The sequence below is a fragment of the Heptranchias perlo genome, chromosome 22 (assembly GCF_035084215.1).
Source record: "Heptranchias perlo isolate sHepPer1 chromosome 22, sHepPer1.hap1, whole genome shotgun sequence".
Classification (NCBI taxonomy): Eukaryota; Metazoa; Chordata; class Chondrichthyes; order Hexanchiformes; family Hexanchidae; genus Heptranchias; species Heptranchias perlo.
Genome location: NC_090346.1, coordinates 7,405,754 through 7,419,257, shown reverse-complemented (window position 1 = coordinate 7,419,257; position 13,504 = coordinate 7,405,754). Strand labels below are relative to the sequence as shown.

Genomic DNA, 13,504 nt, shown 5'->3' with positions numbered 1-13,504 from the left:
CGAGAGAGCAGGGGAATGGGACTCATTGGACAGCTCTTTCAAAGAGCCAGCACAGGCACAATGGGCTGCATGGCCTCCTTCTGTGCTGTAAGATTCTGTGATTCCATGATTCTATGATAAAGGACATTTGTTTCCTTATCTGCTGATATTCACTGGCAGATTGCCACATATATTAATGTAGCCATTTCATACCAAAAACAAACACTGCAAATCTAAATAAAAGTTAAGGCCATTCTTGAAAGTATTTTGTTTGAATAATTTGAGGAATTGTTAAAAAAAAATCTTCTCGTAAGAACATAAATTACTTGATTTGTGCTTTACTTTGTAATTTCAGCATAAAGGGTTTTTCGAATAAAAATCTTGAAATCGTTAATTTTTTTTGTTGTTGAACAGCCATGATTTTTTTAATCTTCTGCTGCATTATCGAGTGTAAAGTATTTTGAAATGTCAGTTGATTTTAAATTATGTGTTATTTATATTTATTTTGTGGGTGAATTTGGAGTGACTTTTCACAGGTGGAAATCAGCATACATTTCTATTGCAGTCTTCACATGCAGAAAGACATCTCAGGGCACTTGTAAGGACAGAGAAAAAGCAGAGGGAAAAAATAAAGAAAAAGAGAAAGTTGGAAGGGAGGGCAAAGGCATGGTTGAAGGAAAGGGTTTTCGGAGAGTTTTGAATGGGCGCAGGAGTTGGCAAATTGGAGAGATTTAGATAGGTGTTATGTCGGACAGGGCACAAAGAAAGAACACTGATGGTGGGGAAGAGGGAGCAGAGAAAGAAGAATAAACCAGCATTGGAGGAGCAGAGTCGTGTGTGCAGATGTGTTGTCGGAGGAGATTACTGAGGTAGGGTGAGGCAAGGTCATGGGGGGATTTGAATTGAGAGTGAGACTCTTAAAGTCAAGCCACCGGGCCATGGGAGCCATTTGAACTTAATAAAGATAGAAGCAATGGGCATGCAGGACTTTGTGTGAGTGAGGACATGGGGAATTGTAAATATATTTTATTTCTACAAGACATAAAATAAAATAATTTTACAAGTATATAAATTCTATAAAAGTAACTATGAATTAAATTGAAGAGGCAGCTTTCTTTAATTGTGAATTGGCATGGATGGGATACTGAGGGAGGAAGGAGCTGAGTGCAGTAATGTCAAAAATATAATTTTTGCAGCAACAGAAGACAAATGCTCTGACTGTCCTTGGCGACATCATCTGAAAACACGTCAGGTTCCACATGTACGCTGATTACACCCAATTCTACCTCACCACCACCTCTCTCAACCCCTCCACTGTCTCTCATTTGTCACACTGTTTGTCCAACATCTGGTACTGGATGAGCAAAAATTTCCTCCAGCTACATATTGGGAAGACTGAAGCCATGTCTTTGGTCCCTGCCACAAACTCCGTTCCCTAGCCACCAACTCCATCCCTCTCCCTGGCCACTGTCTGAGGCTGAACTAGACCACTTGCAACCTCGGTGTCCTATTTGACCCTGAGATGAGCTTCCGACCACATATCTGCTCCATCACCAAGACCGCCTACTTCCACCTCCGTAACATCACCCGTCTCCGCCCCTGTCTCAGCTCATCTGCTGCTGAAACCCTCATCCATGCCTTTGTTACCTTTAGACTTGTTTATTCCAATGCTCACCTGGCCGACCTCCTATCTTACACCCTCCATACACTTGAGCTCGTCCAAAACTCTGCTACCTATATCCTAACTCGCACCAAGTCCCGTTCACCCATTATCCCTGTGCTCGCTGACCTACATTGGCTCCTGGCCCGGGAATGCCTTGACTTTAAAATTCTCATCCTTGTTTTCAAATCTCTCTATGTCCTCACCTCTCCCTATCTCTGTAGCCTCCTCCAGCCCTACAACCATCCAAGATCTCTGCACTCCTCCATTTCTTGCCTCCTGCCCATCCCCAGTTTTAATCGCTCCACTATTGGTGACCCTGCCTTCAGCTGCCCAAGCCTTAAGCTCTAGAATTCCCTCTCAAAACCTCTCCGCCTCTCTACCTTTCTCTCCTCCTTTAAGGCGCTCCTTAAAACCTACCTGTTTGACCATGCATTTGTCCTAATATCTCCTTATGTGTCTTGGTGTCAAATTTTGTTTGATAATTCTCCAGTGAAGAGCCTTGGGATGTCTTTCGACATTAAAGGCGCTATATAAATGCAAGTTGTTGTTGTTGTTTGGGAAAAGATGAACAGCAGAGTACCACAAGAATCTTTTTCTGGTATCTGTGCTATTTACGATATCTGTGAATGGTACAGGACAGAGTGTCTGTCGTCATATTATTAAATTTGCTGATGACATAAAGCACTATCAGCAAGTCGAAAAGGGACTGACTCTCTTCAGAAAAACTTGCCCCAATTATGTAGATTGACTGAGCTGTATCAGATGGATTTTAATGTAGATTTGGGGAGGGTGATGCATATAGGAACAGGTAAAAGTGAATATTTATAACATGAAAGGACCTCCAGTTGGATTTGGGAGCGATCATACTCTTAATGGTGCAGGCATCACATTTCCATGTAAATGAGTCAGGAGGGGGCATTCCCACCATCTCACCTCATTTTCCTGTGGTTCCACCAGCCCATTTGGAGGGATGTCCAGAAAAAACTGACCTTGGTCCCTGAATCTCTCCAATCGGAGGATGGGAGATGGGCAAGCAATGTCCCAGCAGCTAGGTCTCTTCTCCTGCGTTAGGGACATCGGGCCAAGGATCAGCAGGAGGTCTTCTGGCTGTTTTTGGACACTACCCACCCAACCCACTGTAGCCATTGCTAATGCTGCAAGCCTCTCAGCAGGGGCCAACTTTACTGCCCCATTATCAGGTGCTGGGCCCTGCCAGGAAGTGGGCCCATCCCAAATATTGCCATTGGCGTAAGAGGGGCATGGCTGAGGGCAGGGATTCCAAGGCCAGGAGTTCCCGTATCCCCAGCCTGGCAGAAGAGCAGCAGGCTGGTATACCAAATGGGGCCAGACATACCAAGCCATCCAAATGCAGTGTAGAGGTTAGTTGTATGTCTTTTCCAGGGTGCTCCCCCTCAGGGACCTGGCACCTAATTGCTGCATTTTGCAGCTTCTTGGGAAACCTAGGCCTTTATGATGAGCTCCTAGTGGTACGGTTGGTTACCTGGGTTATTGAAACAAAGTAACCTCCCCCCAGGCCCTCTGAATTTGGTTGGGCCAGCAACAGAGGCCATGGGTGTATATACTCCAGCAATTACGGTGTGATGTCAGGCCGCTGAGTTTTAGGACCCTTTAAGTTGGCTTGCAGGATTGGAAATCATTGAACTAGTTCTCCATTTCCAGATTACTTTTCTCTTGTTTTGCGCCCTCAGAGGGAGTTCTCTGTTCTCCTCGAGTTAGTTCTCCGCAATCAATTCGAATTCAAAATGGCATCCAAAGGAGAGTGTGGCGATGACGTCGATCCCATGCCTTATCTGGCTCCTTCTGAAAAGGAGAAGCTGGAAATAATGAAGAAGCCCTACGACATTAAGAAGTCCTGCTGGGTCAAGGATGCCAAAGATGGCTTTATTGAAGCAGAGATCCAGTCTGAGAAAGATGATCAAGTCACCGTGAAGACTGTCAAGAATACAGTAAGTGAAAATTATCTTACAATTTGCAGTTAGGGAAATAAAAAAAACAACACCTATTTGTCATGTTTTTTACTCCATTAATGCAACTTTTACTAAAAGGAGAAGTTCAGTGCACACTTCATTTACTTTGGTAATTGAGGGTTGGAGTAGTCATAATATCCACCTGAATTTGACCTTCAGCAGCCAGTGTAAATACTTGGAATTGGCTTCAACTTGTTAAGATCAGTGTAGGAGTCAGTGTAAATGTTTAGCAGATTTTCCATCACATCTTCTCTGCTCCACAAGCTGCGCTGCATTCAACCAGCCGTATAAATAAATTATGCAAGGAAAATGTGGACTCTTCAACCTTGAAAGGAGGTGAATGCGAGGGGACTGTCTAGAGGTATATTAAGCACTAATAGGAATAGTAAAGATTAATCTGGAGCACTACTTTAAGTTAAGCTTTAACTACAAGCCAAGAGGACATAGGTACAAACTGGTAAAGGGAACGTTCAGGAATCATTTTTTCATATATTCCTGCCAATGCCAGGAAAGGCTTTCTGGGTAGGGTAATGGAGACAAAAACTCTGGAATCATCCAGGAGGTAGTTAGACGCCATGGTGGGGGTGGGTGGGTGGCCATAGGTTCCACGGAAGGGTGAGCTAGGTGGGCCAAACGGCCTCTCTCATCTGTTCTTATCCTTCCTTGTGATCTTTACGATGACTATCAGGTGCTGTGTGCACCCACACACACCATAACCATGAGCTCATTTCACAAAATGAGGTACAGCCATGAAGATGCCTGCTGAGAGACATTAGTATTAATGGGACCAGCTTCACTCAATCCACATCACAGATCCCACACCTGAGCTCAGATTACTGCCGTGGGACTCAGTATAAGCAAAATGCAAAACATGGATCCAGGAACAAATTGGGGAAGTCTTAATTAAAATGCTTGAATTTCTAAATTTTTAAATGTTACACTCCTAATTTGGTAATATACAGCTTATCTAATGCTCTCTCGTAAACCATATTATGCATCTCAATTGGTCCCAATAATTTATGAATGGTATTGTGCTTTATACTAATCTAAACAAAAAAGTGTAAGATCGTATTGAGTGGTGGGAGACTTTCCATGTTTGGATATTATTTTTGTGAAAAAGGTTGATTTTGTCACATCTCTGTTGTAAGAATAAGATTAAGTCAATCTTCTAATTCCAACATTTTCATTGGCTTGGAAGACCAATCTTCAAAGTTGGTTTCAGCCAATGAAAACTCTTTTTAAAAAATTGGACGGAGTTGTTAATTGTATCCATATGATTTATATCAATGAGTGTTAATTGTATTCAGGTGGTGTATCAATTGGGGACTCTCTTGTATCCATTTATATGAGAGCTGATCTTGGGTGTGGGGTGGGGAATGTTGAGCTCTGCGAATAAAGGCTTGGAAGCAACTGAAGACTAGGCTCTCGTAATCTATCCTTCACCATCTGGCGATCCAACTTATTACAAGGAGGCCAAAAAAAGAGCTAGGTGAGTTAAACATTTAACATTTCAAAAAGTAGGAAACACACACAGACTTCTCTGGAAGTCATAATGCTGAAACACAGAGCTTCAAGCTGATTATTGCTTTTTTGAATTCTGGTTGTTCCACTTTTATATAGTGTCACATTTTTAAAATAAATATCCTGGTAACCATGACAAATTGTACAAATTTACAGTTTTTGTGTCACTTTCACTCAGTAACAATCAATGGTTATGAAATCCCCATCATTTAATTGATGGCCATGTGTTATTCTGTTCTAAAATAATATAAATTACACATATTTAAGCTCTGTACAATCTTTGGTGTGTTTTTCAGACTCTGACTATGAAGAAGGATGATGTTCAGCAAATGAATCCACCTAAGTTCGTCCAAGCCACAGATATGGCCAACCTGACCTTTCTAAATGAGGCCAGCGTCCTTGTGAATCTGCGTGATCGCTACGTCAACATGCGAATCTATGTATGTCTCACAGGAGTATTAATCTGTATCTTCTTATTTTTGTTAAAATTGGAATAAACCAGTGTCAAGGGCCAATACCCTCAGCACAAGCAGTTAGATAAAAGAAGAGGGATGTCAGGAAAGAAAGAAAGAAAGAATGAGCTTGCATTTATACGGTACCTTTCACATCCTCAAGATGTCCTAAAGCACTTTGCAGCCAAATACATCAACTGAGATAAATGCCTAGTTAACCTGTTTTGGTGGTGTTTATTAAGGGATGGATGTTGTCCAGGAATCAACACAGTAAGGCTGTAGAGCAGAGGGATACCATGTCGGAAGGTATATTTAGAGCTCAGACGGGACATGGGAAATCCTGGAGAGCACTAACCATAATAGCATCAAGAAAGCTTGCGATGGAGGGAGAGAGATCAGATGTTTATTTATGTCCTGTCCAAAAGAGTAAGAGAAGAGCTAAAAGAACTTCCTCAGATATGGGAGCAGTATTCTAGTCTTGGAATAACTTGAACTTCCTTGAGATTTAAGAGTTTTAGAGGGGAATAAGAGTGTTTAAATGTAAAGCGAGCAGAGCTTCTTGGAGCTATTGAGGAGCTGTGAAAGTTCCATTTGAGGAGATTCTGAAGCCAGGAATGTTGATACATGAAGAGGGCCTGGAGTCAACAAGCGTGAAAGATGATGGCTGTTGGTTACATTTTAAGAAATATGAAGAAATTGAGCCTTTGAAGAATTGAAACAAGCAGGGTTATTGTTCATAATACCAAGCCTATATCAGAGCTGGTGCAGGGGTATTAGCACAATCCACTGTACGTTATACAACAACAACAACTTGCATTTATGTAGCGCCTTTAATGAAGTAAAATGTCCCAAGGCGCTTCACAGGATCGATTATCAAACAAAATTTGACACCGAGCCACGTAAGAAAATATTAAAACAGGTGACCAAAAGCTTCGTGAAAGAGGTAGGTTTTAAGGAGGGTCTTAAAGGGGGAGAGAGAGGTAGTGAGGCAGAGACATTTACAGAGGGAATTCCAGAGCTTAGGGCCTAGGCAGCTGAAGGCACCGTAGCCAATAGTGAAGCGGGGATGCGCAAAAGGCCAGAATTGGAGGAGCGCAGAATTCTTCGAGGGTTGTAGGGCTGGAGGAGGTTATAGAGATAGAGAGGGGTGAGGCCATGGAGGGATTTGAAAACAAGGATGAGAATTTTAAAATTGAGGCATTCCCAGACCGGGAGCCAATGTAAGTCAGCGTGCACACAGGTGACAGATGAATGGGACTTGGTGCGAGTTAGGATACGGACAGCAGAGTTTTGGATGAGCTCAAGTTTATGATGGGAGGCCAGCCAGGAGAGCATTGAAATAGTCAAGTCTCGAGGTAACAAAGAAAAAGAGGGTTTCAATAGCAGATGAGCTGAGGCAGGGGCAGAAACGGGTGACGTTATGGAGGTGGAAGTAGGTGGTCTTGGTGATGGAGCGGATATGTGGTCGGAAGCTCATCTCAGGGTCAAATAGGATGCCAAGGTTGTGAATGGTCTGGCTCAGCCTCAGACAGTGGCCAGGGAGAGGGATGGAGTTGGTGATGGGGACCGAAGACAACAGCTTCTGTCTTCCCAACATTTAATCGGAGGAAATTTTTGCTCATCCGGTCGAACAAGCAGTTTGACAAATCAAAAACAGTGGAAGGGTCGAGAGAGGTGGTGGTGAGGTGGAGCTGGGTGTCGTCAGCATACATGTGGAACCTGACGTTGTGTTTTTGGATGATGTCGTTGAGGGACAGCACAGAGATGAGAAATAGCAGGGGGTCAAGGAAAGATCCTTGGGGGATTTCAGAGGTAACGGTGCGGGAGCAGGAAGAGAAGCCATTGAAGCCATTCTTTTGCTCCGACTGGATAGATAAGAATGGAACCAGGCGAGGGCAGTCCCACCCAGCTGGACAACAGAGGAGAGGCGTTGGAGGAGAATGGTGTGGTCAACCGTGTCAAAGGCTGCAGACAGGTTGAGAAGGATGAGGAGGGATAGTTTACCACGGTCACAGTCACATAGGATGGTCATTTGTGACTTTGATAAGGGCCATTTCAGTCCTATGGCAGGGGCAGAAACCTGATTGGAGGGATTCAAACATAGAGTTGCGGGAAAGATGGGCATGGATTTGGGAGGCGACAACACATTCAAGGACTTTGTAGAGGAAAGGGAGGTTGGAGATGGGGCGATAGTTTGCAAGGACAGAGGGGTCGAGGGTGGGTTTTTTGAGGAGGGGGATGTTGACGGCAGATTTGAAGGGGAGGGAGACAGTACCTGAGGAGAGGGAACCATTAACAATATCAGCTAACATGGGGGCCAGGAAGGGAACTTGGGTGGTCAGCAGTTTGGTGGGAATAGGGTCGAGGGAGCAGGAGGTGGGTCTCATAGACAAGATGAGCTCGGAGAGGGCATGAGGAGAGAGATGAGAGAGATGCGAGTTCAGGGCTAGGGCATGGGAGAACCTTAGGGAAAGTTTGGCGTGGTGGGCTGGGGAAGGGAGGGAAGCGGCAAAGGTGGCTTATATCAGAGCGGGTAGCAGGGGTGTTAGCACTCTCCACTGTACATTCTCCAGAGCAGATGTCTCAGATCCACAGAACAAGGTAAGTGTAAGTGTACGGCCACATAGAGCTGTGTGGGGGTGAAATGAACAGAAGGAACCACAAACCAGGTGTCGGTCATGGCGCCATGGGTAACACTCACCTCTGAGTTAGAAGGTTATGGGTTCAAGGCATAAAATCTAGGCTGACACTCCCAGTGCAGTACTGAGGGAGTACTGCGCTGTCAGTGGTGCTGTCTTTTAGATGAGATGTTAAACTGAGGCCCCATCTGCTCTCTCAGGTGGACATAAAAGATCGCATGGCATGATTTCAAAGAATAGCAGTGGAGTTCTCCTCATGTCCTGACCAATTTTTATCACTCAATCAACATCACTGAAAAAAAACAGATTATCTGGTCATTATCTCATTGCTGTTTGTGGAACCTTACTGTGTGCAAATTGGCTGTATTATAACAGTGACTACAGTTCAAAGGTACTTAATTGGGTGTAAAACTCTTTGGGATGTCCTGAAGCCATGAAAGGCGCTATATAAATGCAAGTCTTTCTTTCTTGCATTGTAGTTGGCAAGTAACTTCAGTTCTGGTGGATTTTTACCAGACACGTTGTTAAGGCACTTAGGAAATTAATAACATGTAACTATTTTATCAAAATTGTAACACATTCTTATGACATCCTGATTATGTTTCATTCTTTGTAGACCTATTCTGGGTTGTTCTGTGTAACTGTGAACCCATACAAGTGGCTGCCCATCTATGGTACCAGAGTGGCTAATATGTACAAGGGCAGGAAACGCAATGAGATGCCGCCACATCTTTTCTCAATCTCTGACAATGCCTACCATGACATGCTCGTAGGTAAGGGACTGGTAGACAAGACAAAAAGTTTTGAAACAATTTGAAGGTTCCATGCTGAGTATTCATGCCCCTTGTCTTAATCATTGAATCTTCCCATGTCCAGGTTTTTGAATGTCCATTTTAAGATTAAGCAAAGTTTCACACTTTCATTGAAAGGGCTGGGTAGCTTTTTACAGAGTGCCAATTGACACCACTGTGTCAGCCAATGAGTTGGCAGTGGGGCGGGGCGTAGGCAGGACGTTCAGCAAAGCAAGCAAAGTCTATTTACTCAGCAAACAAAGTCTATTTACTCAGCAAACAAAGTCTATTTACTCAGCAGAGTCCATCTACACAGCGCACTATAGCAAAAAGTCTACAGAGTCTATTTTTAAAAAATCTCTACTAATGAGAGGAAACAGAACTCATGACTGAAACTATAGGATCTTCTCTCGATAAAAGCAAGGTGATTTCTCCAGCAAAATGCAGTGAGTGAAGGATAGTGACATACAAATTATGTGCATCGGCACTTACAGCAGTACTGGCTTCAGGTGTGATTGACAGTTAAATTACCCAATCATCTCCATTCTGGCCGAGAATAGTGGTGTCACTATAGGCAACCAGCTTTTTACTCTGCTTGCAAGGTAGAACCTCTTATAAATAGGTTTTCTATAAAACAGAAGCTGAGAATTCTGAGTGGTACCCTATGTTCACTTAAGATGGTACAGATTTAGTAAATTAAGGTGCTACAGACATCATAGCAAATCTTTGCCTCTTTCACTCTATCTTTCTCTTCTTAAGTCTCTCCATTCTTTTGTCTTCTTTATCTTTTGTATGTCTCCCACTCTCTCTATAGGTCTCTTCAAGTTTTTCTCACTTTATCTCTCACTCTTTCTCTTTCCTCTGCATGTCTCTCTCTTTCTTCTCATCCCTCAAGGACACCTGGAACCAGATGCTCAGTTATAGCCCTATGATCACTGGAGAAAATATATATCACTCTCCCTGGCTACAAAGGAGGGATCAGAAGAGCTGAGGGCATGCACACTTTCACACCCATACCTGTTCACACTCAACCATTCACATGCACATGGTATCGCTGTTAAATACTTACCGCAGAGAACCTTGCTAGACCTATTGTAGATTTTAAAATTTAGGCTGTTTAAGTATCTCAGTTTGTAAGTGGCTCTATGATGCTCCGTGACCAGCCATTTGCTAAAGTAGTGAGTGGAGATGATGCTAGACTGGTGTAGGCCAAGTGCATCACCTTGTAGTTATCCACTCAATACTAACTGATCAATACTTGCTGTTCTCCTCAGAGGATTTTGGACAGTTGTATAAGTACTTGGGGCAAACTAAAGTATGAACACTGCTTGGAACTATAGGAAAGGAAGATCAAATATAGTTTGTTTCTACCCCCTGTAGATGCCAGCAATATTTTCCCTGCATAGGAACTTGCTCTCATTTAATGTCCTGCAGTTTGTGAGGTGTTTGTGAATGGTGCCCAAAAGATGCCTATGTTATGAGCAGGCCAGCACACCATCATTGATTTAGTGCTGTAATCTTTCACATTTGTAAAATAACTCTTATAATGTGGTGCCTTTCAATAATTGTTTTCTTTTTTACCTAATTTCTTGGCAGAGCGTGAAAATCAGTCTATGCTCATCACGTAAGTACCTATTTATATGAATCTGTTACAGTTTTTATTCTTAATCTAAGCTGTTGAGAATAAATAATAGACAATAAATAGTCCATAAAATAGTATGGATGATTCCAGGCATTTCAAAATATTGGTGAATCTCCATGGGGTTGTTCACAGTTAATCAGAGGACATGTTTTTTCATTTTATGGCATGTGGGAGACACTAACAAGGCCACATTTGTTGGTGGGCCTCTTGAACCACTGCAGTCCTTATGGTAAAATGCTATGGGCCTGAAATTCAAACCTGGGCTTGGGCACATGTAATTGCCATAAGCAGAGTGGAAAATTTGGTGGAACCTGGTTCCATTGGGATTCCTCACAATGGAGAGGAGGCTCAGAAACTCTGGTGGGGGGAAGCACGTGAATCTTCTACCTATCTCACCCCAATTCAAAAAGACACGTCAGAAGTAGGTTCCAGGCTTCCCCGGAAAATTGTGCTCCATACACCACCTGATAGGCCCAACAGAGCCCATGCTTGATGAGAACTTGCACAAATTCTGTTATGGACCTAGTAAAGGCCCCAAAATTCTTCAGGGAAAAGGCAACAAATCTCAGGGGATACCCATCCTGGTGCCTCTTTGGGCAAAGATATTGTTACACTGTATTGTTCCACTTTAGCATTACCTCGAGACATTACCAAATGTCACAAAATCTTACTAAATTATGACAACAGGTAATAGACGATGACAAATGGATACAACAATAGCTGTAGTGCTGAAGACTTATGCTCCAGAACTAGCCGCGTCTCTAGCCAAACTGTTCCAATACAGCTACAGCACTGGCATCTACCCGACAATGTGGAAAATTGCCCAGGTATGTCCTATCGACAAAAAGCAGGACAAATCCAATCCGGCCAATTACCGCCCCATCAGTCTACTCTCAATCATCAGCAAAGTGATGGAAGGTGTCATCGACAGTGCTATCAAGCGGCACTTACTCACCAATAACCTGCTCACCGATGCTCAGTTTGGGCTCCGCCGGGACCACTCAGCTCCAGACCTCATTACAGCCTTGGTCCAAACATGGACAGAAGAGCTGAATTCCAGAGGTGAGGTGAGGTGAGAGTGACTGCCCTTGACATCAAGGCAGCATTTGACCGAGTGTGGCACCAAAGAGCCCTAGTGAAATTGAAGTCAATGGGAATCAGGGGGCAAACTCTCCAGAGGCTGGAGTCATACCTAGCACAAACGAAGATGGTAGTGGTTGTTGGAGGCCATTCATCTCAGCCCCAGGATATTAATGCAGGAGTTCCTCAGGGCAATGTCCCAGGCCCAACCATCTTCAGCTGCTTCATCAATGACCTTCCCTCCATCATAAGGTCAGAAATGGGGATGTTCGCTGATGATTGCACAGTGTTCAGTTCCATTCAAAACCCCTCAGATAATGAAGCAGTCCGTGCCCGCATGCAGCAAGACCTGGACAACATCCAGGCTTGGGATGATAAGTGACAAGTAACATTCGCTCCAGACAAGTGCCAGGCAATGACCATCTCCAACAAGAGAGAGTCTAACCGCCTCCCCTTGACATTCAACGGCATTACCATCGCCGAATCCCCCACCATCAACATCCTGGTCACCATTGACCAGAAACTTAACTGGACCAGCCACATAAATACTGTGGCTACAAGAGCAGGTCAGAGGCTGGGTATTCTGTGGCGAGTGACTCACCTCCTGACTCCCCAAAGCCTTTCCACCATCTACAAGGCACAAGTCAGGAGTGTGATGGAATACTCTCCACTTGCCTGGATGAGTGCAGCTCCAACAACACTTGAAGCTCGTCACCATCCAGGAGAAAGCAACCTGGTTGATTGACACCTCATCCAGCACCCTAAACATTCACTCCCTTCACCACCGGCGCACCGTGGCTGCAGTGTGTACCATCCACAGGATGCACTGCAGCAACTCGCCAAGGCTTCTTCGACAGCACCTCCTAAACCCACGACCTCTACCACCGAGAAGGACAAGAGCAGCAGGTACATGGGAACAACACCACCTGCACGTTCCCCTCCAGGTCACACACCATCCCGACTTGGAAATATATCGCCGTTCCTTCATCATCGCTGGGTCAAAATCCTGGAACTCCCTTCCTAACAGCACTGTGGGAGAACCTTCACCACACGGACTGCAGCGGTTCAAGAAGGCGCCTCACCACCACCTTCTCAAGGGCAATTAGGGATGGGCAATAAATGCCGGCCTTGCCAGCGATGCCCACATCCCATGAACGAGTTAAAAAAAAACAAGACTCTGAAGAATTTTACTATATTAATATATTAAAGATTATGGGGCCAAATATCTGTGAACCATCCATCATGGCATCGTGCCTGGATAGGCCTGCTGCTGATCCCACTGGAGTTTGTGGAATCAGGGGGAGGGGAGAAGATTCATCCTCAGCCTCATTCCCCCTGATGCCACTTCCTTGTAAGGGGTGAGCACAGGCTCCACGGAATGCCCCACATCAGGCTGGGACCTGATCTCCGGGTCCTTGATATCATCCAGACCCTCTGCCAGAGTTCGGTCATCAGGAGTGTGCCAAAAGGACTGAAGATTTAGCCACACAAAGCGACTAATGTCATTACCAAGTGTATAGATCAGATACATAGGGGGTGATTTTAATCCCCAAGAACAGGTGGGTTGGGGGCGGGTGGGAGTTGAAAATAGTTGTTTTTTGGGTCGCGACCGCAACCCGGCTTTATTTCCGGGTTTAACCTGGACGCGTAAAAGTACAAGCTTCCCACTGGGAATGCAAAGTCTGAAAATTTTGCGGTTGCGACCCAAAAAAACAACTATTTTCAACTCCCACCCGCCCCCAACCCGCC

At 44.3% G+C, this 13,504-nt stretch overlaps 1 protein-coding gene across 1 annotated transcript in view; it reads left to right on the top strand.

Annotated features, from left to right (window-relative positions):
- The first annotated feature begins 3,358 nt into the window (after positions 1-3,358).
- Positions 3,359-13,504, top strand: part of LOC137340445 (myosin-16-like) — a 66,478-nt gene continuing 56,332 nt past the window's right edge. The window contains exons 1-4 of the mRNA XM_068002883.1: positions 3,359-3,609; positions 5,448-5,591; positions 8,859-9,015; positions 10,630-10,657. Coding sequence (XP_067858984.1) covers positions 3,406-3,609; positions 5,448-5,591; positions 8,859-9,015; positions 10,630-10,657 — 533 coding nt within the window. The 5' untranslated portion in view covers positions 3,359-3,405. The remainder of the gene's footprint in view (positions 3,610-5,447; positions 5,592-8,858; positions 9,016-10,629; positions 10,658-13,504) is intronic.